At 25.6% G+C, this 21244-nt stretch overlaps 10 protein-coding genes and 1 non-coding gene across 11 annotated transcripts; 5 read left to right on the top strand and 6 right to left on the bottom strand.

The window, feature by feature from the left end:
* Nucleotides 1-447: 447 nt before the first annotated feature.
* PNEG_03134 (hypothetical protein) lies at nucleotides 448-3999 on the bottom strand (the record flags this gene model as incomplete). Its single annotated transcript, XM_007877001.2, has 2 exons — nucleotides 448-3917; nucleotides 3960-3999. The coding sequence occupies 2 exons, from the start codon at nucleotides 3997-3999 to the stop codon at nucleotides 448-450; spliced, it is 3510 nt and encodes a 1169-aa protein (XP_007875192.2).
* A 1558-nt stretch (nucleotides 4000-5557) lies between these two features.
* PNEG_03133 (hypothetical protein) lies at nucleotides 5558-6100 on the top strand (the record flags this gene model as incomplete). Its single annotated transcript, XM_007877000.1, has 3 exons — nucleotides 5558-5740; nucleotides 5784-5945; nucleotides 6059-6100. The coding sequence occupies 3 exons, from the start codon at nucleotides 5558-5560 to the stop codon at nucleotides 6098-6100; spliced, it is 387 nt and encodes a 128-aa protein (XP_007875191.1).
* Nucleotides 6101-8135: 2035 nt separating this feature from the next.
* On the bottom strand, nucleotides 8136-9116 carry PNEG_03132 (hypothetical protein; the record flags this gene model as incomplete). Its single annotated transcript, XM_007876999.1, has 3 exons — nucleotides 8136-8489; nucleotides 8531-8713; nucleotides 8757-9116. 3 exons carry the CDS (start codon nucleotides 9114-9116, stop codon nucleotides 8136-8138), a joined length of 897 nt encoding a protein of 298 aa, XP_007875190.1.
* Nucleotides 9117-9298: 182 nt separating this feature from the next.
* Nucleotides 9299-10751, bottom strand: PNEG_03131 (hypothetical protein; the record flags this gene model as incomplete). The annotated part of the gene is made up of 5 exons (XM_007876998.1): nucleotides 10351-10751; nucleotides 10043-10306; nucleotides 9757-10000; nucleotides 9431-9713; nucleotides 9299-9385 (listed from the first exon to the last, which is right to left on the bottom strand). Exons 1-5 carry the CDS (start codon nucleotides 10724-10726, stop codon nucleotides 9299-9301), a joined length of 1254 nt encoding a protein of 417 aa, XP_007875189.1. The 5' UTR covers nucleotides 10727-10751.
* Nucleotides 10752-10808: 57 nt separating this feature from the next.
* On the top strand, nucleotides 10809-11194 carry PNEG_03130 (hypothetical protein; the record flags this gene model as incomplete). Its single annotated transcript, XM_007876997.1, has 3 exons — nucleotides 10809-10856; nucleotides 10904-11010; nucleotides 11056-11194. 3 exons carry the CDS (start codon nucleotides 10809-10811, stop codon nucleotides 11192-11194), a joined length of 294 nt encoding a protein of 97 aa, XP_007875188.1.
* A 272-nt stretch (nucleotides 11195-11466) lies between these two features.
* On the bottom strand, nucleotides 11467-12594 carry PNEG_03129 (hypothetical protein; the record flags this gene model as incomplete). Its single annotated transcript, XM_007876996.1, has 3 exons — nucleotides 11467-12116; nucleotides 12190-12404; nucleotides 12449-12594. The coding sequence occupies 3 exons, from the start codon at nucleotides 12592-12594 to the stop codon at nucleotides 11509-11511; spliced, it is 969 nt and encodes a 322-aa protein (XP_007875187.1). The 3' UTR covers nucleotides 11467-11508.
* Nucleotides 12595-13285: 691 nt separating this feature from the next.
* Nucleotides 13286-15642, top strand: PNEG_03128 (hypothetical protein). Its single transcript, XM_007876995.1, has 10 exons — nucleotides 13286-13390; nucleotides 13442-13800; nucleotides 13845-13909; nucleotides 13956-14137; nucleotides 14179-14279; nucleotides 14322-14440; nucleotides 14488-14597; nucleotides 14641-14784; nucleotides 14830-14954; nucleotides 15000-15642. The coding sequence occupies exons 2-10, from the start codon at nucleotides 13635-13637 to the stop codon at nucleotides 15242-15244; spliced, it is 1257 nt and encodes a 418-aa protein (XP_007875186.1). The 5' UTR covers nucleotides 13286-13390; nucleotides 13442-13634; the 3' UTR covers nucleotides 15245-15642.
* On the bottom strand, nucleotides 15377-16034 carry PNEG_03127 (hypothetical protein; the record flags this gene model as incomplete). The annotated part of the gene is made up of 4 exons (XM_007876994.1): nucleotides 15377-15539; nucleotides 15588-15749; nucleotides 15796-15894; nucleotides 15934-16034. The coding sequence occupies 4 exons, from the start codon at nucleotides 16032-16034 to the stop codon at nucleotides 15377-15379; spliced, it is 525 nt and encodes a 174-aa protein (XP_007875185.1).
* An 80-nt stretch (nucleotides 16035-16114) lies between these two features.
* On the top strand, nucleotides 16115-16194 carry PNEG_05048. The gene has a single exon. It is a non-coding gene; the product is annotated as a tRNA-Gln (tRNA).
* Nucleotides 16195-16350: 156 nt separating this feature from the next.
* On the top strand, nucleotides 16351-17634 carry PNEG_03125 (hypothetical protein; the record flags this gene model as incomplete). The annotated part of the gene is made up of 5 exons (XM_007876993.1): nucleotides 16351-16531; nucleotides 16576-16705; nucleotides 16748-16787; nucleotides 16831-17079; nucleotides 17125-17634. The coding sequence occupies exons 1-5, from the start codon at nucleotides 16381-16383 to the stop codon at nucleotides 17632-17634; spliced, it is 1080 nt and encodes a 359-aa protein (XP_007875184.1). The 5' UTR covers nucleotides 16351-16380.
* Nucleotides 17635-18122: 488 nt separating this feature from the next.
* Nucleotides 18123-21106, bottom strand: PNEG_03124 (translation elongation factor G). The gene is made up of 15 exons (XM_007876992.1): nucleotides 20902-21106; nucleotides 20711-20856; nucleotides 20657-20665; nucleotides 20501-20615; nucleotides 20368-20456; nucleotides 20257-20325; nucleotides 20048-20211; nucleotides 19490-20006; nucleotides 19347-19445; nucleotides 19018-19301; nucleotides 18815-18974; nucleotides 18441-18768; nucleotides 18302-18396; nucleotides 18183-18261; nucleotides 18123-18131 (listed from the first exon to the last, which is right to left on the bottom strand). Exons 1-14 carry the CDS (start codon nucleotides 21077-21079, stop codon nucleotides 18217-18219), a joined length of 2298 nt encoding a protein of 765 aa, XP_007875183.1. The 5' UTR covers nucleotides 21080-21106; the 3' UTR covers nucleotides 18123-18131; nucleotides 18183-18216.
* Between the last annotated feature and the right edge of the window lie 138 nt (nucleotides 21107-21244).

The raw sequence follows: 21244 nt of genomic DNA, 5'->3' as shown, positions 1-21244 counted from the left end.
AAACTTCCACTTAATCTCTTAAATTTAATAAAAACTTTAATCTACTATCTTCAATAAAATCATCCAAAACATTCATTTATCATTTTTATTAATAAAAAACCCTAAATCTCTATCTAATATCTCATTTCCAATAAATATCTCTCTAAACTTCCTTCTAATCTCTTAAATTTAATAAAAACCCCCTCCTAATCTATCATCTTCAATAAATTCTTCCAAAATCTCATCTCTAATAAAAACTTCTTTAAACTTTCTTATCATCTTTAACAATTCTCCACTAACTCTCGGGCTTTTTTCTCCATTTTTCCTATAATTAAACGGCAATTCTCAATTTTTATTTCATTATTCTAGATTAAAAATCTACACCTCATTCTTCTACATCTTCTTCTATATTATATATAAACAATGGATATATGCACTTTTTCATTCTAATCTCTTTTTTCATTCTTTTTACAACATTCCCATAACAATCACTCCCAACAACATGATTTTTATCATTTCCGGAACTCTTATTTTCATTCCTTCATTCGGTTTCACTTCTTCCTCTTTCTCTTCCTCTTTTTGTGTTTCTGTTTCTTTACTTGAATCACTCGTACATCTCGTAGGTTTGCATTTTCGCATCGACGTCAATGTCACCGTTGATGTCACTGTAGATGTACTTGTCAACGTACTCGTATGCAACGATGTACTCGTCATCCATATATCTGTTGTTTGAGGAAATGCACATTGTTCTGTTACTTTCCCTCCATGTATTGACTTTGTCGCTGTTGTAGTCGTTGTTGTAGTCGTTGTTGTAGTCGTTGTTTTAGTCGTTGTAATCATTCTTGTAGTCGTTGTAATCATTGTTGTAGTCGTTATCTCTGTCGTCATTAATGTCATTGTATGATGCGGTGTAACTTTTAATGGTTTTATTCCTTCACATAACTTGTCTATTTCTGTACAGACCGTTTCACATTCCTTGCAATCTTTTCTAAAATCGCAGTCTCTTTTCAAAGCTTTACATTTCTCTTTCAATTCTAAATACAATTCCAATGCTCTTGCCGTTGCAACAAATGCCTTCTTGTCTGCTTCTGATGCCTTTCCACTTACAAATGTTCTCCGAACAAGTATAACATTACTAGTGTTTGTCGTTCCACTTGGTGTTGATCCTCCTGGTGCTGGTGGTCCTGCTGGTGGCCCTGCTGGTGTTCCTCCTGATGGCCCTGCTGGCCCTGCTGGCCCTGCTGGTGGTGTTCCTGGTGCTGGTGGTGGTACTGGTACTGGTGGCTGTACCGGTGGTCCCCCTGGTGCTGCTGGTGGTACTGGTAGTGGTGCCCCTCCTGGTGTTCCTCCTGGTGCTGCTGGTGGTACTGGTAGTGGTGCCCCTCCTGGTGTTGGTTGTGCTGGCGGTGCTAGTGTTGGTGCTGGTACGCCTCCTGGTGTTGGTTGTGCTGGTGCTGGTGGCTGTACCGGTGGTCCCACTGGTTTAGGAACACTGCCATCTTGCACCTTTGACCCTCCACCTTGTCCATCTTGTTCAGGTCTTGATAATAATAATTTAGCTTCCTTTCCAAATTCTTCTGCCTCCTGTTTTACCTTTTCGTATTCATCTTTCTTCTTCTTTAATTCATCTTTCTCTTTATCCAGTTCATTTTTTAGGGTTGGACATTTTCCTTTTATTTTTCCAACAAACTTTTTGCAAAGTTCTTCTTTCTTAGCATCTTCACATAGACTATTCAATGTTTGATTCCCTTCTTTTTTCCGCTCAGTACAATGTTTTCTTAATGTTTCTTTACATTTAGTTTCATCGCCTAAACTACCTTTTAATTCATGCATCAACTCATCCTCCAATTTCAACTTTTCAAAGAATGGCTTGCATTTCTCTTCCAGCTCTAAACAGACTCCTTTTTCATTCCCAGTGTCTCCTTTTTTCAACCTATCTGGACAATTTTCCATATATTGATGACAATATGGATCAAATAACGTGCAGATTTCTTCAGCCAATGTTTCATTTGCTTTTCCATTTCCAATTTTACTTATAATTTTTTTGCTTTTTATTGAATTTTTTAAAGAATCACAGTCCCTTGTAGTCCGTTCTATCATAAAACTACATGTTTCTTCTAGTGAAGCACATGAAACACTAAATGGATTCATTTCCCCTCTAAACAATCTCTCACATTCTTCCTTTAACGCTTTTATACAATTTTCCGCTGTTTTTAACGAATCATCTTTTCTTTTTAAAAATCTTTTTCTCAATTCTTCTGTAATTTCTAAATATCTACAGCGTCTATTCAATGTAATACATTTATTATCAATGAAATATGAATAACCTTTAAGATCACGGCATTCCTCTTGTAGTTTAATACATTCACTTTCTACTGGTAAATCCCGTACACTATCCAAAACTTGTTCTAATTCTTCCGACTGAGAGAAAATATAGTTTTTAAGTTCAAGACATTGCTCTTTTGGTCGAAGACATTTTGCAAAATATCTTTTATTGGAATTTTTAAATGTTGTACAGATATCTAATACATTTTCTTGACAACTTAACATACTTGCATTGGATCCAAAATTATAAAGAATTCCGCGTAATGCAGGCATAAATATTTTATTCAATGCCGTATTTTCTGCCTTTCTATGACATACTTCATTTATATGATTACATACTTGACTGATTCCATTTTTACAAATCCCTGATAAACGCAAGCATTCCGTTGAAAAGTGTATACATTCTTTCCTAGTAAGAGATTTTGGAAGCTTATCCCACTCTAAAACACGTGACTCTTCACTACTAATTTCTGTTGACAATCCTTTTAGATAAGATTCCATTTTAAAATTCATACATCTCGCTTTCACGTTTGTTAATTCGGCGCATTTTTTTCCTTTATTTTGATCGTTGCAAAAACTTTCTATCTCATAACTTAGATATTTAGTATTTTTGCAATACTTTTCTACAGCATTTTCACATGCTTCTTCTATATTATGCATTCCTTCTAAACGGCTCAAAAGCAATATAAAATCTCTAAAGTTCATTTTTTCTGGCTTTCCAATAATATTTCCTTTATCTGCCTCTCCTTTATAAATATCTTCTAGTTTAATCACCTGAAAGACGGTTTTTAGTGGTTTAAGCGGATTTAAATCCAAATCTGGAGACTCATATGTAATATTTTTTTTCAAACATTCCTTCTTCCATTTATCACATTTTTCCTTAAGATTTTGACAAAATGGCATATAAAAATAACAGTTCTCAAGTTGTTCATGACATTCTTTATTATTATCGAAATCACCTATAAAAATACAGAAACTATAAATAACATAGCTCAAATCTGTACAGAAATTATTTGTGTCAATACATAATTCCATTAATGCATCAGATTCCCAAGCTAATAGTGTGCAAAAATTATAAATATTGCTTTTGCATTCACTTAAACTAATAGAAGACACACTTAAAATTCTTAAAATGATTTCCTGTGCAATAACGATATTTTTTTTTTTGGTACATTTATTTCTCAATGAAATGCAGTTTTTTTTAATTTCACCCGAGTCAACTTCTTGAAAAAAAGAGCATTCTTCTAAATATTCTATACAATCTCTACTCGTACCTCCATATTGAAAAAAATTATTAATGCCTTTGTTTATTATTTTTAATTTTTCTTGAATCATTCCTTTTATGTTTTTGCATTCTTTTTCTTTATTGTTATTATCACAAATTTTTTTAACCTTACTATCCACCTTATTTAATTCTGGATCTATGTCCTTTAATTCTTTACAATATTCCTCAAGTTTTGCTTTGCATTTGTTTTCATCAATATAATCTTTTTTTAAAATAAAAGCATAAATATTTTCATCATTATCAATAAGCCCTTTAAATGACGGATTTACTGCATTTATCTGAGAGCTTCTAATACTTAAGTCTACGTTTTGATTTCCATATATATGAGCTAAAAATAATTAAAAATGAAAATAATCTAAAATATAATTACCAATTAAATTTAATATTGGTATCAGTATAATCTTAATCATTGAAAAAAAGTATATTCTATAGCTTCTTTTCCAATAAATATATAATATAAATATTCGCAATATGCTTTCAATTGAAATTTGTGAAATTTAATGCTTATTTTAAATGGTTATTAAAAAGATACAAAATTTTACGATTTTGATAAACCCTAAAAAAATATAGGAGAAACCGTTAAAAATAAAAATCATTACAACTCTTGATTATAAATTTTAAATTTTTATTTTTCTTATTTTTTTCTCATTTTATTCAATAATCTTTTATAAAATAATATATATATACATTTTGTTTTATTTATTAACTTTTGAATTTTTTTACAATTCATTCATATTTTTATCCCTTTTTTAATATTATACTATCATCCTTAAACTCGATATTTTCCTTATTTTTTGACATTGTTTGATTTGAATAACTAATTTCTAAACCCTTTTTTTAATTACTACACTGTTTTCAGTATTTATTTATAATCAAACCCTTTTTTGATCTTCACTTTTAATCAAAAAATGCTTCGCTAATAATCTTTGACACACACTTTTAGTTTCATCCGATATATTTTCCTGATCATTTTTTCCTATATAAAAAATTATTTAAAAAGAAAGCTGTGTTTTAAAGGCAATCTTTTCTAGAAATTAAGCAATTTGAATAATCAAATGTTTTATTTTTTAGAAAAAAAAACAAAAAGATAATTTTAATCATTCTTGAATTTAATCGTCTTTGTTGATAATCTTTTGTTAATGTCATTCTTGGTAATAATATTTCTCAAAATAAAAATATTCTTTATTCTTTATTAATCCTATAATAAATTTAAACTGTTACAATAACATTTATAAAATGGCTAAAAGCAAATCCTAAAATATCAAAAATTCTAAATTATTTCATATAAATAAAGATAAAAACGTTTATTTTTTATGATTTTAAATATTTTTACATTAAGTTTTTTTAATATTTTAAAATTAAAAATTTTAAAAAATATTAGAAATAAAAATATTTATATAATAAATATTCATTAATTCCATTTTATTGATTACAATTCTTCGATAATATTTATTTATTTCTCTCATGATTTGTTTATTTTAAATTTGACACCTAAATCTTGTTCTGCAGTTGGATGTACAAATGGTGATTCTGAAATATCGAGTCTTCAGAAACGATGGACTCATGAGATAATATTTCACAGTGGGACAAATAGGTTTATTGAAAGAATTTTATAGGTTATTGTCCAAGAATTTTCAAGACTTTTTACTATTAGATATTTAACTCTTATTGCATAATGAAATTTAAAGAAATTACTTCCTTTAAAACATTTAAATATAAATTTAGGGCCTATGTCGAGCATGTTTACATCTCGGCATAAAGATAAGCCTGTTGGTTGTGATTTTGGTAACTTAGTAACCATTAATACATCTCCCGCAAAAAGAATTATGGAGTACTTATCTATCTTAACTAATTAAAACTTCAAAATTTTTTTACTTGGAATAATCTGTATCATATTATATCTGGTTATTCTGATAGCTCTATTTGAGTTTGGAATTCATGTGATACTCATTGCAATATTATTCCCAAATGAGTGTTGGTAAAGTAGGAAATGAAGATACCTTACTATGGGCAATAAAAAATTTGGAAAACGAGGTTATTGTTACTGGCTATTCTATGGAGTCTGTTAAATTTTGGGATCAAAAGTATTATTTATTACTTTGGTCATTTAAAAGTCATACTGCGGGTGTTTTGTGTTTGTCTTCTAATAAAGTATCTTTTTTTATCATATATTTGTATTAATTTTGAAGGCAAGGAATATTTTATTTTCTCTGGAGTAGATTGTAAAACAATTATGTATCGTATTATAAACAAGGAAAATCAACAATGGGCAGATGTTGGTAGAAGGTTCCATATACACGATGTTCGTGTTATGGCTTTCTATGAATCTAAGGATATCGATATTCTTCTAACAAGAGTCATTTTATCTATATTTTTAATGACTATACTAATATATTACGAGATTTTGATATGATATTAGCAATTGTACCTGTTATTAAATTTGAGAAGCAAGTTTATAGAATTATACAGACTGTTTCTCAAAGACCAGTCATGAGTTTTTCTGATTCTTGAATAATTATAAATTGGTATGATCATCAAGTGAAATTATGGAAAATTAATGAAATATATTTAAATTAAAATGAGGTAGCTCTCGGCTTCAATTCTGGGAATAATTATTTGTTATTTAAAATTAGAATAAATCTAATTTTTTATTTTACATACCCTTTTTTACTTATAATTAGACCGAAGAAGATATTAATCTTACTAATCTAAAAGATGGAAGTTACATTATTCTAGTAACTCATTCTTAAACGAAATTATTTAAGTTATGGTTTTAATTTTTCATAAAAGTTAAAGAGTTTAAAGTTCATTCTTTAGAATTTATTGGCGAAACTGTTTTATTACTTGATCAAAGATTAAATCTCGTTATTGCAGATTTAAAGCTTATTTTTTTGAATATATGTTCATCGAAGTCTATAGTCATAATTATGAAACTACAAAATAATAAGCACTATTGAATATTCAAATCCTATTTTCATAACTTTTATAGCTTTTTTATGCAATTGTTATTTTATTTTTTCATTTATTATGTCTTTTATAACAGTTAATTTTATTTTTAATTTTATATTAAAACAAGAAAATTAAAGAATTAATCAAAAAATTCAGTAAATCTATTTGCTGGTTTTTTAAGGTTAAAAGATAAATATATTAGCATTTCCTTCTATTGTTATATTAAATCTAGAATCTAATTTGGAGCTCAAGTCGACTAGGATTTGTTGATTTAAATATAGAAATACCTAGAAAAACGTAAATAAGCGTAGGTTAAATGATAATTAGAAATCAATTCATTTCATTTATGAATTATTGAAGGGAAGGTATATTATAAAAAATTCAGGACTTTAAAATGAAAAAAATATTCTACAAATTCTAATTATATTCTTATGCAAGAAATTGCAGATGAATCTATAGATATTAAAAATATGAAGTAAACATTTTTGGACTACATAAGTGGTAATCATTATTATTATAGTTTGTTTGAATGAAGATGAAGTACAAATTGTAGAAAAACCTCTATAAAAACTTATATCATATTATATACATACAAATATATATAATGTATAAAGTTTACTAATAATTGCTATAAGTATACAATAATTTAATTTGATGTGTATATAATTATTAATATTTAAATCAGAAAATTGTATTAATTCTCTTTGTTTTGAATAGTTTTTATATTAAAAATCTGATATTTTTTAAAATACTTTACTGAAATATTTAAATATTTGCACTTAAATTTTATAAATTAGCATAAAATAATATTTTAAAAAAATATTAAAATAGTTCACTTCCATATGTATTAATATATTCTATATTTTGTCAATAAAAGATGTTTAGTATAAAAAAAATCAATATGCAATTTTATTCAAAAAATTATGAAATTCAAATTGGATCTGCAATAAAATTAAACAATATTTTATATTTATAAATTCTTTATAGACATCTAGATTTCTATTACTTTTTATTATAATATTATTTTAAATATTTATAAATTTTTATAATTTTATAAATATTAAACTTTTTAGAAAAAAATGATTAAATTTTAATAAAATTGAATTTTTATCATTTGAAAATAATACTTTTAAAACTATAAAAATGATTTAATAAAATGAATATTTAATTACTGGAGTACAATTTAAATAAAATCAATATTAATAATTTAAGATGTATAATTTTTTAATTTAAAATTATAAAATCAAAATATTAAAAATATTGAAAGGATTTTCGATTAAATTCCTTTGAAATGATTCAATATTCAAATGTTTATTATAAAAAAATAAACAGTAATTTAAATAGTGCAGTCCGATAAAAACGTTAGTATTTTTAACAAATTATGATTTAAATTCTTAAAGTTTATTTTAAAGATAACGTTCTTTAAAATATATTAAGTATTATTATTCGAATAATTTCTATTTTAAATAGAGACATACATACTTAAATGCAAATGAATTTCTTATAAATTAAAAATTTATATTTTTTCATGTGTTAAAAAATGTTATAATTATAATAAAATTTCTTTAATAAATTTCAAAATATAATAATATGAATCTCATAAAAATTCCACAATACTATCATATACTATCTTTCTTACATCATAGAATTCCTGAGATATTCCACCCTCTAAAATAACTTTATCTCCAACAATTTTTTTTACTGTTACTAAACCATCGCATAAAAGCATACCTTCACCAATAAATTCTGCTACATGCCCTTGTTCTTGAAGAAGTCGTTTAACATGTGCAAGTTTAACATCACCTACAAATAATGGATGAAACTGGGGGATATTTTTTAAATTTGAGTTCATAGGCAAAACATCTAAAGTAGGAAGATCTGTTTCGTTAGGGACAGAACTTGTGCAAAGTTTAAGTTTCCCAATAACATGTGATACATTATAGTCTCCAAGCTATAATATTAAGAAATGATCCACTTTTATAAAGATATTACCTTTTTCCATCTTAAAGTGTTTATAATATCATCAGAGAGTTTAAGGTTGTAAGAATTAAGTCCTATGCCGATTTTCAATATTTCTCCTTGTTGGGGAGAATAAATATCATTAGTAAAAGAAACTAAAGCTTTAAATATAGTCATCATATTATTTCTAGTCTCTTGATTGGAATGAATAAGAACCTTTATCATTAGTAAAATATAAATATAAACATAAGAAATTTACAAGTTTTCTTGGATTAACCATTGGAATTATAGTTTTCAAACTTTTTCCATCATGTAAGCCTTCCATATCTATATACCTTACAGAACATTTAATCATTATTTTCTCTTCATTAACAACGATTTTACTAGGAATATAAATATCTTTATCAATGTTTTCCCTGATTTGCACATTATTAGAAACACCTCCCCATTTTCGCTTTTTAGTCAGAATATTAATCGATTTGTTGGTTTCATTAGTAATATTAAAATCTAAGTCTTCTTCCATCACGCGAACAAACCTTTCCGGTATAATTATTTCGCCAAAATCATCAAATCTCCTCCTTTTCTCAAGAGTTGGAAACATTTTACAACGTGGCAACATTTTTTTTTATTTCATTACTTTGAAGATATAAATCATGAATACCAGGATTTAATAAAGATGCAGAGCCTTTTGCTACTATAGATTCATTTTTGAAATGCATTCTATGGTTATTATTGTCATCATCATTTGAATCAGAATCAGAACTATCAAAAATATCTCTATTTTGAAATTCTAAAATAAATTCAGTTGCTTTTTTTTTCTCGAGAAAGTTTTTCTTTTTCTTGAAATTTTTCTAATTCATCACCTACTAATGGTACCAAAGTACGAATCTAGACGATTTAGTTAATAAAATTAAAGGAATCAAATATCATTACAGTAACACTTCTGCTAAAATTTAAAACAACTGATGAAGCTATAGATTGATTATAATTTTTTGTAACAAGATTCCAACGATCCATAAGATCTTTTGATAAAGAATTTTCATAATATATAGATTTTTGAGAAAGAATAACTAAATTTTTTGAATCACTTGCAATATTATCAAGAAATATTTTTTGAGAAAATCCACAATCCATATTTGCACTAGTTGCTAAAATAACTTTAGGGCCAGATACCATAGTGGAAAGTTCATGCTCATTAGAAATAATTTTAATATGTCTATAATTGTTAAATAGTAATATTAATAAAAAAAGTTATCTACGCAAATTCAAATACATTTCCATTCGATCCATATTCACTAATAATAGAATCACTCATCCATTCCATCATGCTTTGAGCATATGATATTACTTTACTTCCACCATGAGTAAGAAAATAAATAGGATATTGAAGATTGTGTTGTTGCCAATAACGTTCTAAAATCCAACAAAATTCAAGAGAACGTGTTGCTGCATCAGTCGGAATTAATACATTTCCGAGCTGTATAAGCGTAATTCTAATAGAATCTTCAAAATTAATTATGAAAAAATATAATAAAATAATTTTACCAAAAAAAGCTTCTACTCTTTTTTTACGTGAAGGAATAAAAACGTTAGAATTTATCGCATCTGTTATAAGAGTTGTAGGTCTACTTAAAGCATCTAATACAACACCATTAGAATAAAGGATACTCCCATTAAGATGACTATCTTTAGAATGATTCCAATCAACACAGTAGACAATATTTTCAGAATCTTTTGTAATTTTCCAGATAGTCCCACCAAGAGAATGGCCAGAATTATAAGCTGTAATAGAGATACCATCTAATTTTCCTAGATAACGCTGTAATATAATTATTATATAAAAAATGATATACCCGAAAGAGACGTTGGTTGAGAATAACGTAATGTAATTATAGAGTCAAAAGCTTCATCAATATCCTCTTTGCATATACTATTATCCAAAAGGTTTTTGTAACAATCAGTCATTGTTACTCGACCCATATTAAAAATCGGAAGTGTTGCATATACTGGTACATTATGCCACCCACAATTTTTAAAGCCATGAACAAAAGATCCTAAATGAAATATATCTGAATGAGAAAAGAGAATCAAATCTGGCACAAAATCAAGCACTACAAACTCTGAAAGAAGATCGTCTGAACCCGGATCCAAAAGAATTTTAATTTCTCCAAAACTTAAAATTGATGCAATCCCTTTACCAGGATCACTTATAGGACAATAACAAAGCATAAAAATAAAACTTTTTAATATTTTTTTTAATTTTTTCTTTTTAAAAAATTATATTTTAATAATTCGATTAACTTTTCTTTAAATGTCTTTAAACTATTTACACTCTACAGAATCTATAATTCGTCAAAAAGTATATATGTTTCTTATCAAATCAAAATCATTGATTTTTTATTTTAGTTAACAAAAGCATTATCTCCATCTATTTTAGAGATTTATAATGATTCATATCTACATAAATATCATGCGCCAATGAAAAATAATACAAATCTTGAAAGCCATTTTAGGTAGCAATTTAACTAGGAAAATATGTCTATATAACCCAATAGCAGGATCATAATAGTATCTGATGCTTTTAAAGGTCATGGACAAGTTGCACGCCATAAAATAGTTTATAATTTATTAAAAGAAGAATTAGAAAATGGCATACATGCTTTACAGTTGTATACAAAAACGTGTGAAGAGGCATAAGAAACAAGCAAATCGGAAAAAAAAAATATGTAATATATAGTCCATAATAATAAATTACTTAAAAAACATTTATAACTATATACTAAATTTATGTTACATTTTTAAAATGATTATGTATTTAATTAAGAAAATCATCTAAAAAGAATTATAATCTAAGCAAAATGAAAAATAAATAAATATCTATTAAACTATTAAAAATATGCAATAATGAATTACCTGGAAAATTTAATGTAACAGTAAAAATGCAATATTATAATCCTAGCTTCCTATATTATATATACTTGCGAAATCTATGAAAAATAATAATCCATAAACTATGCGGCAAGAATGATTTTATTTGACTCTTCTAATTCTTGAGGTCGTTTTTCGTCCTTTATATTACTAACCCAAAAAGAGTCATTTTGAAGATTTTTATTTTGATTTGAAAGACCATCAGTAAGCTCATCAATTTTGTTATGAAACGAAATAGTAGGTTTTATAGATGATGTTTCAAAACTCCATTGAGAAAGAGCATTTTCACAATCAATAATTATTTGTTTAGATTGTTCATAACCATTATATGTTGCACGTGCTTCACCTGGCGTTATAGGACTATCATCTAAAAGCTCAAGTAAATATTTTCCATATCCTGCTATTAAAGCCAATTTTTCTGAATGTTCTTTAATTGCATCAAATTGATAAGTAAATGCAGTTTTTAATTTTTCTCTTGTAGTATTATTTAGCTGAGCCTCAGCAACAAGACATGAAGCTTCAATACGAACAAGCTCCTGTTCCAAGACAAGAAGCTTTTGAGAATCAGGTTCCTTATGTTTTAACATATATATTTGATCAATTAGTTTTTGTCTCCTATCACGAGATGGTTGTACTGATGCTTCAATGTTACGAATTGATTTCATTGTCATTCTATACTGATCATAACGATCTATAAAAAGTTAAAAAGCTTAATTTTAAATATATAATTAATTGAGCTATGGTGAATAAACATGCATACATACCAATAAAACTATCCTCTAATTCACCAATTTCATAAATAAGAACCCCAAGCTTGTCAGTTATATCGGAAATATCGTCATCACAATCTTCTCCCCATAAAGATAATTGTTTAGCAACTTCTTTACGTTCTCGACCAACAAGCTCATATGAACGCATTACATTTTTTTCCATCTTAATAAGAACAGCAAGGCGCCTAGCAAGATCTGGTGAAAAGATTCTAGAATTATTAGCTATTTCTAAATCATATATTGAAATATATACGCAGCAGATGACTTTCTGAATGAATGTCCAATAGACCTTAATCCAAAAAAGCGATTGGCTTTTGTTGAAGATACAGGTAAAGGAAAAAAATTTGCCTGGGAAGTGCCAGAGGTACGAGTGCTTCTTACAGAATATGTTCTGTGCATTTCTGAATCCCAATTAATTTAATTAAAATATTCATTCATAGTGAATTTACCTTTTCAAAAAAATCAGTATTCTTTTAAATTCTTAATTAATATTAAAGTAAATTCAATTAAACTTTTTAATGAAATATAATGAAATGTAGAGAGAATACTTCTATTTATTTATTAAGATTTTTAATTTTTAATACCTTAAGAATTTTAATGCATATTTAAAAATTTAAAATTGGTACGTTTATCGTGTCATTCTTATCAATATAATGCATATCAATTTATAAATAGAAATAATCTATAATTTTCTTAAAAAAATGTTTTTTAATGTAATGTATATATTGTAATAAAATTGATATTAAAGATCTAATTACATAAAAATATCAGTAAAAATTCATCTAGAAAATATAAAATTATCTATATTATCTACAATATAGTCTTAAATAGTCATTACTTTTATAAGAACAAGTAGTAGATTTTTTAGAGTATTTTAGAATATTTAATATAGTTTTTGAATTATTCTAGAAATTATATGGCAAAAGCAAAGTTAAAGATCAATATTAATTTTTAGAAGTTTTCCAAAAATATAAAAGCAAGTATATTTTATTTTTATTTTAAATATATTTTATATAAAATTTAATAAAAAACACTGTCTTAATTGTTTATATAAAAAAAATCGGATTTTTAAAATGTAATTTATCATTAAAAATCGGTTAAAAAATATTTTAAAATCAAATTTTCCTTTTACTATAAAATTATTTTACAATTTAAATATTTACGTAATTTTTAAGCGAAGCTTTTTATTTTAAAAGTATAGTAATATTCGAAATATGAATTTTTGAACTTATTTTATATTTTAAAGGTATTATTTTATGTATTTATTTTTAGAAGTCAAAAACAGATTAATGAACATATTTTAATTTTAATATTTTAAAAAGCGTACTTATAAATTTTTCTATTTTTTAAATTCAAAATTATATCAAATTTTAAATCATAATAAGCTTAAACTTAGATAAAAATATTAAACAAAAATTCTATAAAAATCAAAATATATAATGTATTCTTTTGAGCTCAGAAAAGAAAGTTATTCTAAATATATTGTTACTTTAATATTTAGCTTAGGCTTTTTTATTCGAATTATTTTACTCAAAAATAAAAATCTTGTATCTTTATTAAGCAATCGTGTTGAAATAGCTACTGCAGTAACAAGTTATAAACGGCGTATGATGAGTTTATTCTTTATAATTTCATATAATTATTATTAGTTAAAGAAGGTCTTTTTCTTTATGAACATGGAATTTCTCCATATAGTGGAGGTTTATTTCATCAAGTTTTATTTTTTTATATATTTTTCATATTTTTACTTAAAATTCTAGGCACCTTTATTACTTGTATTATTTTCAATAGTTAAACTTATTTCTAATTCCGAAATGCTTGTATTATTGCTTTACGCGCTTATAGACATATTTTCTGCATGGTCTCTTTTGGATTTATCAGACTCTATGTTTTCAAAAGATTCTTCTTTAAATCATTGGAAAAAATATATTTCTGTTTCCTTGTAATATTATTCATTTTTTTCGTTTTTTTTATTGTTTTTAGATTCCTTTTTAATCCTTATTCTATTATCTCTTGTGTTGGAATGTCAACTGCTATTTTTACTAATTGTTTTATATTAACTAGCCTTTCTTATGTACAACGCAGTAAGTCTTAATTACAATATTATTATCATCTTAATATTTTAGGAAAATCTATACAATCTATTTTTTTTTTAGCTTTGGCAACTTATTTAAGTTTTTATCCCATTGTTTTATTTCCACCATTAATACTTATACTTCAAAAAAATGATATTAAAAAAAAGGACGTAATATTCTTCTGAATTATTTAAAAAATTTATTAAGAGATGATTAGTCTATTTCTAGAAATATTATATTATTTCTTATAGAATTATTATTATTATTGTTATTGAGTTTTATTACAACTAATTCATGGGATTTCTTATCTGCAACATATGGGGCCATGTAATATTTACATTATTTATATTTACTTAATAATCTTACATAGATTATCTGTATCTGATCTTACACCCAATATTGGACTTTGGTGGTATTTTTTTACAGAAATATTCGATTCATTTAGATTGTTTTTTGTTTTTGTTTTTCAATTGCACATATTCATTTATATAATACCACTATGCATACGATTAAGGTATTTTCATATTAATTCATTATTATATTTTTTAATGCTCATAAGAAAATATCCTTTTTTTATAATTATTATATTATGCGGATTAATGTCTATTCTTAAATCATATCCATCGATTGCAGATGTAGTGTTATTCATGTCATTATTTCCATTTCTTCATTCAATTTATTCATGTATTTTAATATTTTTAAAAAAATTAATGCTAAAACTTATTTTAGATATGCGTCATATTTTTGTAACAACAATCTGTTTTCTTTATTGTACTTTTCTTGGACCAGCCTTTTATTATCTTTGGACATATATTGGCTCTGGAAATGCAAACTTTTTTTATAGTATCACACTCGTTTGGAATTTCAATTTAAGCATTATTATAACTGATATAGTCTTTGCAATATTAAAAATGGAAATGGAAATAGAAAGGCCTGATATGAAAGGAATTGATGTTATTCAAGCAAATTATTAAGATAATTTTTTCGACAGAATTTTATAATCTGAGTCTATAATTTTATCAGAAAACTTTCTTAAAAGCGGTGAAATTTTATCTTGAGAATATCTAATAATAAATAGTTTTCTAAAATAATACTAATATTTAGAATTACCCCATTTTTTCATAAAAACGCAATGCAGATATATTGCAATTAAATACAGTTAACATAACTTTTTGAAGACCTAATTTTAGACCCAAAATTTCCATTATTTTCATAAGATTATATCCAACACCGAATCCACGATATGCTTGTAGAACTTGTATTTCATAACTAAAATTTGTAAATCAAAAAAACATTTATCTCTATAAATTATAGTACCAATAAATAACATGCTCACCTACTTCAGTTACAATTTGATAACTTAAAAATCCAATAATATCTTGTTTCTTTTCTTTTCTGATAATAATATATTTTGTATTCTTTGCTTTCATTTCTTTAAGTTTTCGCCTAGATGACCATCCAAAAGATGATCTTTTATACCTTTTCAATATATATAAATAAAATTTAAAGACAAACATTAATTTACATTTCCTCTAAATTTTCTTTCACAAGACAAAAGCAATAATATATATCTTTTTCCTTAATATTTTTCATGTCAAATAATTCAACTTCATATATATCATCACTATTATTATTATTTTAAATTTAGTTAATTTCTATTTACTTCTTATAATTATAAATCTTATCATATGGCATAAGATTCCTAAGATCATTTAAACAAAGACTATTAGCTATTTTAGCAATATTGTCTTTTTTTAAATCCATTTTTATTATACTTGTTAATTTTATCAATTTATTTATACCTTTTTCTAGTTATATACAATTTTCCGAGACCAACATTTATAGGCTTCATGGTGTAGTGGTAGCACATGGGATTTTGATACAAAATATTCCCACAACCCGAGTTCGATCCTCGGTGAGGCCTTTAACTTATTTAAATATACAATATTTTAAATATAAAAAAATTGATTTAAAAGTTTCTTATTTATAATTATTTAATAAGCTCTAAATCTTTTAAATAAAAAATTTAAAAAAAATATATAATTAACTTTATTTCGTGAATTTTAATGATTTATTTTTAAAAATAATTATATTTTATATAAGAACGATTATGACACCATTGGAGCTTCATATTCATTTTCCGGGATTTGATCTTCCGTCCATTGATCCTTATTGCCTCAGTGTTCTTTGTTACTTACAAATAACCGCACCAGGCTTATATTCTGTGATTTATTCTAATAATAATACTTTGTCTCCAACAGGTATAATTCTATAATCTTATAATAAGTAAATGACATAGAAATAGGTAAATTACCAGCTCTTAGGGATTCAGGAACATGGGTTGGGGGCTGGAATAATATTATAGACTATTTAAAACAGAAAGGATTTGATGCAGACAATTCTTTAACAGATATTCAAAAAGCGGATAGCATTGCGTTTGATTTATTTTTTCAAAAATTTTGAGCTAATTTTAAAAGATACGAGTCTCTTATTCATGGTCTCGGGTTTGATCTTACAGTAAGATAGCATCGACACCCTTTATTTCTCTAATAATTAACAGCTCTTCAATATTTATGTTGATGATGAAAATTATTCAAATATTACTAGACCACTTTATTATAAAAAATATTTTTCTTTTTTATCTTCTTATCTATCCCTTATACACATTAGAAACTTTGCAAAAAAACGGACTCAATATTTTGATATAAAACAAACATATTCTAAGGAAATGAGAAACTTTCATTCAATTTTTTACTATCATTTAAAAAATACATCTTGTGATTTTAAAAAAGAAGCAAAAATTGAAAAAGTAAATTAATCTCATTCAAATTATCAATATCATTAATAAGTTTAGTTAAAAGTATTATCTTCAAATTTTTATAGATTATTAGCTTTTAAACTTTCTTCTCAACCATTTATATTTGGAGATCAGCCTACTTCTCTTGACTGTTTAATATTTGGTCATATTGCATTACAATTTTTTCCAAGTTTACCAAACTCTACATTATCTGAGCATCTGAAAACTACTGAGCCATTGCTTGTATCTTATTTGCATCATTCTTTTTCTAAATATTTTCAAGAAAACAAGCCGCTTAATATTGAAATCACCAAATCAAACTATTTTTACAATACAACAACTATATTATGGAATAATTTTATTTCTTTTAGTCCATTTATTCAACTAAAAGAATTGGTAGGAGTAAATAGTCCTGAAAAGAGAAGGAAGTTTTTTACTGTTGCTGCCAGTATTCTGGGGTTTATATCTTATATTTATATTACAGGCATAATAAAAATAGAAATTGAAGACCAGAATAAAGATGGTTCAGAAAATACAGGGCTTTTAAATAATGATTCAACTATATAATATGTTATTGATATTTCTCATTGAAATAATTGCTTATAAAAAACATTTTAGTAAATTTTATTTTAATTTGAAGATCAAAAAATATAAAATAAATGTATTTTCTTAATATAATTTTTATGAATACTATACCTTTTCAATAGACGTTGATATATATTATGATTTTCATATTTTAATTTATTAAATTATCATTATCTTAATTCCAAAATATTTATTATTAAATTTTATATCACAACTAAAAAACATTGCATAAACACCTCGAATTCATATTTGCATAAAAAAATAACTATTATTTATAGATAAAATTACCAAAATGAATTATTATTTTAATATACTTACATTTTTAGAAAAAGTATAAATACATAAATCTAAATATAAACTTTTAGAATATTAAAAAAAATCTGATTAAGAGAAGTAAGAATTATATACATTATATTATATCGTATTTATCTATAATCGATTACATTATCATGAAATATTTTTTAAAATACCACTTTTTTCTAAAAATAATCAATCATTATATCAAAATAGAAAATATTAGATCTCAAAACCTATGAATAATATTTCCTCTCAGATATCTATATCTTAACTACGCCGTTGAGCTTGTTTTTGATATTTTATAATTAACTCCTAAACGTCATTAGTACTATTTGCATAAAAATTTAGATACTTTTTGAATGTAGTCAGGAACTACTGAATGCTTTAAATATTCAGCAGTAAATTCCCCTTTACCCTGAGTATTTGCTCGTAAATCCGTACTATATCCTTTTATTATAAGTTTAAATTAAATTATAAACCATTTAATTTACCAAACATATTATTCAGCGGAATTTCTGCTTCCACTGTAAAATCATCAGATCTAATATCAGTGTTTAATATAACTGCTTTCTTTTTATTAAGCCCACTAATAATTGCATTTGAAAATTCATTTTCAGCAGTAACAGCTAATTTCATAACAGGTTCAAGAATTATAGGATTTGCTTTATTATATGCCTGTTTAAAAGCATTAAGAGTTGCTATATAAAAAGATAATTCAGAAGAATCAACAGAATGTGTAGCACCATCTTCAAGAACCATACGACATCCTTTAATAGGATATCCTATTAAAAGCCCATTTTTTAAAGCATCTCTAAATCCCTTTTTTTAAAATTAGCCGAAATTATATAAAATTTTAAAAACAAACCTTTTCGCATGCAAGTATAAAATTCGTTGGGATATTACCACAAGTAACACGACTTAAAAATTCTACATCCAAATTCGAAGAATTATCCGATAATATAGGCTCTATATATCCCTCAACTTTACCAAATTGGCCTGCCCCTCCAGTCTGTTTTTTATGAGTACTAATATTTATGAAAAAACGATCATAAAGATAAAAAATTATACTAATTAAAAGTAGATCTAGATGTAATAGTTTCCCTGTATGCAACTTGAGGCTTTCCTACAGTGCATTCAACATTATATTCCCGTTTCATTCTCTCAACGTAAATATCTAAATGAAGTTCTCCCATTCCTGAAATAATAGTTTCTTTACTTTCTGTATCAAGTTTAACTTTAAATGTTGGATCTTCTTTCTGAAATCTAGCAAGAGCTCTAGAAAAACTTGCTGATTCCTTTCCTTTCTGTTTTAAAGATAGTGAAACAACAGGTTCAGGAATAAACATTGAAGTCTAATTAATGTTGTAATTCTTTTCCTCCTTAAAAAAAATATATACCATTGAATACATTAAAGAATCATCAGCAAAAGTATCTCCAGATACACAATCGACACCAAAAATTGCACAAATTTCTCCAGAACCTATTATTTCTATATCCTTTTATAAATTAAACAAAACCCTTTACGAAGACAAGCAATTACCTCCATCTCATTTGAATGTATTTTAACAAGCCGAGGAATCCTAATTTTCTTCCTTGTCCTCATATTTGTAATATAATCTCCTTTTTTTAAAGTTCCTTGATATACTCTAAAATACGTGAGTTGTCCATATTTACTTTCTTCAAGCTTAAAAGCTAATCCAACAAATTTTTCAGAATCAGATGGAATTAACTTAACACATTCTTCATTATTCGAAATATCTAAAGCAGTATTTTCAACTTCAGCAGGTGTAGGCAAAAAATCGCAAATTGCATCTAAAACAGGCTGAATAGCTATATCTTGAAGAGCAGAACCCATAAGTACAGGTGTAAACTTTTTCTCTAGCGTTGTTCTGCGTATTGCATTGTATAATTGTCTTTCAGTAGGTATTTTTTCATTAAGAAATAATTCAGCAATTTCATTGTCTATATCTGCCAAAGTTTCAATCAATTCAGTTCTTTTCTCATTAACCAAATGTAGAAGGCCATTAGGAATTTCATCTTTTTCAACTACATTAATTCTAAAAATTTTTAGTGATTTATAAATTATCATAAATTATACCCCCTATGTCCTTCATTATATATTGCTTTCATTTTTATAATATCAACAACACCTACAAATGTAGAATTATCAAAAATAGGTACATGTATAGTTGCTGAAGAAATTTTTAATTTATTTCTAATCTGTTCAATTACTTTCCATGGATTAGAACCAACACGATCCATCTATAATATATTATTAAAAATGACAAAAAATATAGTTAATATAGCTTTGTTAATAAAAGAAATACGGGGAATGTTATATCTTTTCATCTGCTTGTCAACAGTAATAGTCTGACTCTGATTTTTTAAATATATTAATCACATATTTTATAAATTTACCTGTACACCTGATACTGAACATAATACAAGTACAGCACCGTCCAATACTCTTAAAGCCCTTTCAACCTCAATAGTAAAATCAATATGACCTAACCTATTAAATTATTTCTACAATAAATATATATATATATGCCTGGAGTATCGATAATATTAATAGAGTATTTTTGTTCTTTTCCCTCATCCTGTTTAACCCAGTCACAATACGTTGCAGCTGATTGAATCGTTATGCCTTTTTCTCTTTCCAAATCCTTTGTTATCAATTTTTAACTCTTAAAAAGACCTTTATTACCATAAAATCCTATATTAGATAAGAATATAAAATATAAACATAAAATATATTAACCATTTTTGCACCAATATTATCCTTTCCCCTAACTTCATGAATACTTTTGATTTTTCCTGTATAATAAAGTACACGTTCTGTGAAAGTTGTTTTTCCAGAGTCAATATGAGCACTAATCCCTACATTTCTTTGCCATTTTAAACGCTCTAGTAAATCAATTCAAGAAAAAAAAAGCAAAAAAAACAAACAACCCATGTTATTTTCCATGATATTTTCATTTTTTTTTTTGAATACATATTGAGTTGAATTTGAAAAAGTATTTACTACAGATGATAAATATTTCAATTGAAATCCAAAATATAAATGATTATTTTCTGATCTTTTTAATAATATAGAAAACAGAGGTGATCTAAAGAGTTGACAAAACATTTAAAAACGTCAAAATTTTATCTCATAATTGATTATAATTTTAAAAACAATTACAAAAATTCGAAATTAAAAAATTCAAATTAAAAACATGTTTTATATACAAATAAAGATTATTTTTTAATAAAAAAACAATAGAACAAAATAGTGTTTCTATTTAAATATCTG

The sequence above is a fragment of the Pneumocystis murina genome (assembly GCF_000349005.2).
Source record: "Pneumocystis murina B123 chromosome Unknown supercont1.15, whole genome shotgun sequence".
Lineage (NCBI taxonomy): Eukaryota > Fungi > Ascomycota > Pneumocystomycetes > Pneumocystales > Pneumocystaceae > Pneumocystis > Pneumocystis murina.
The sequence above is the reverse complement of the archived record's forward strand: the minus strand, read 5'-3'. Positions and strand labels throughout refer to the sequence as shown.

What these genes read in the sequence shown, in the direction of transcription:
- PNEG_03128 (XM_007876995.1), top strand. Translation starts at nt 13,635, where the DNA reads ATGTATTCTTTTGAGCTCAGAAAAGAAAGTTATTCTAAATATATTGTT. An exon ending in AGTAACAAGTTATAAACGGC is followed by an intron (nt 13,801 to 13,844) that starts GTATGATGAGTT and finishes AATTATTATTAG; the next exon opens with TTAAAGAAGGTCTTTTTCTT. An exon ending in TCTTCATTCAATTTATTCAT is followed by an intron (nt 14,955 to 14,999) that starts GTATTTTAATAT and finishes AACTTATTTTAG; the next exon opens with ATATGCGTCATATTTTTGTA.
- PNEG_03124 (XM_007876992.1), bottom strand. Translation starts at nt 21,079, where the DNA reads ATGTTTTGTCAACTCTTTAGATCACCTCTGTTTTCTATATTATTAAAA. An exon ending in TATCATGGAAAATAACATGG is followed by an intron (nt 20,857 to 20,901) that starts GTTGTTTGTTTT and finishes TTGATTTACTAG; the next exon opens with AGCGTTTAAAATGGCAAAGA. An exon ending in ATTCTTTAATGTATTCAATG is followed by an intron (nt 19,302 to 19,346) that starts GTATATATTTTT and finishes AACATTAATTAG; the next exon opens with ACTTCAATGTTTATTCCTGA.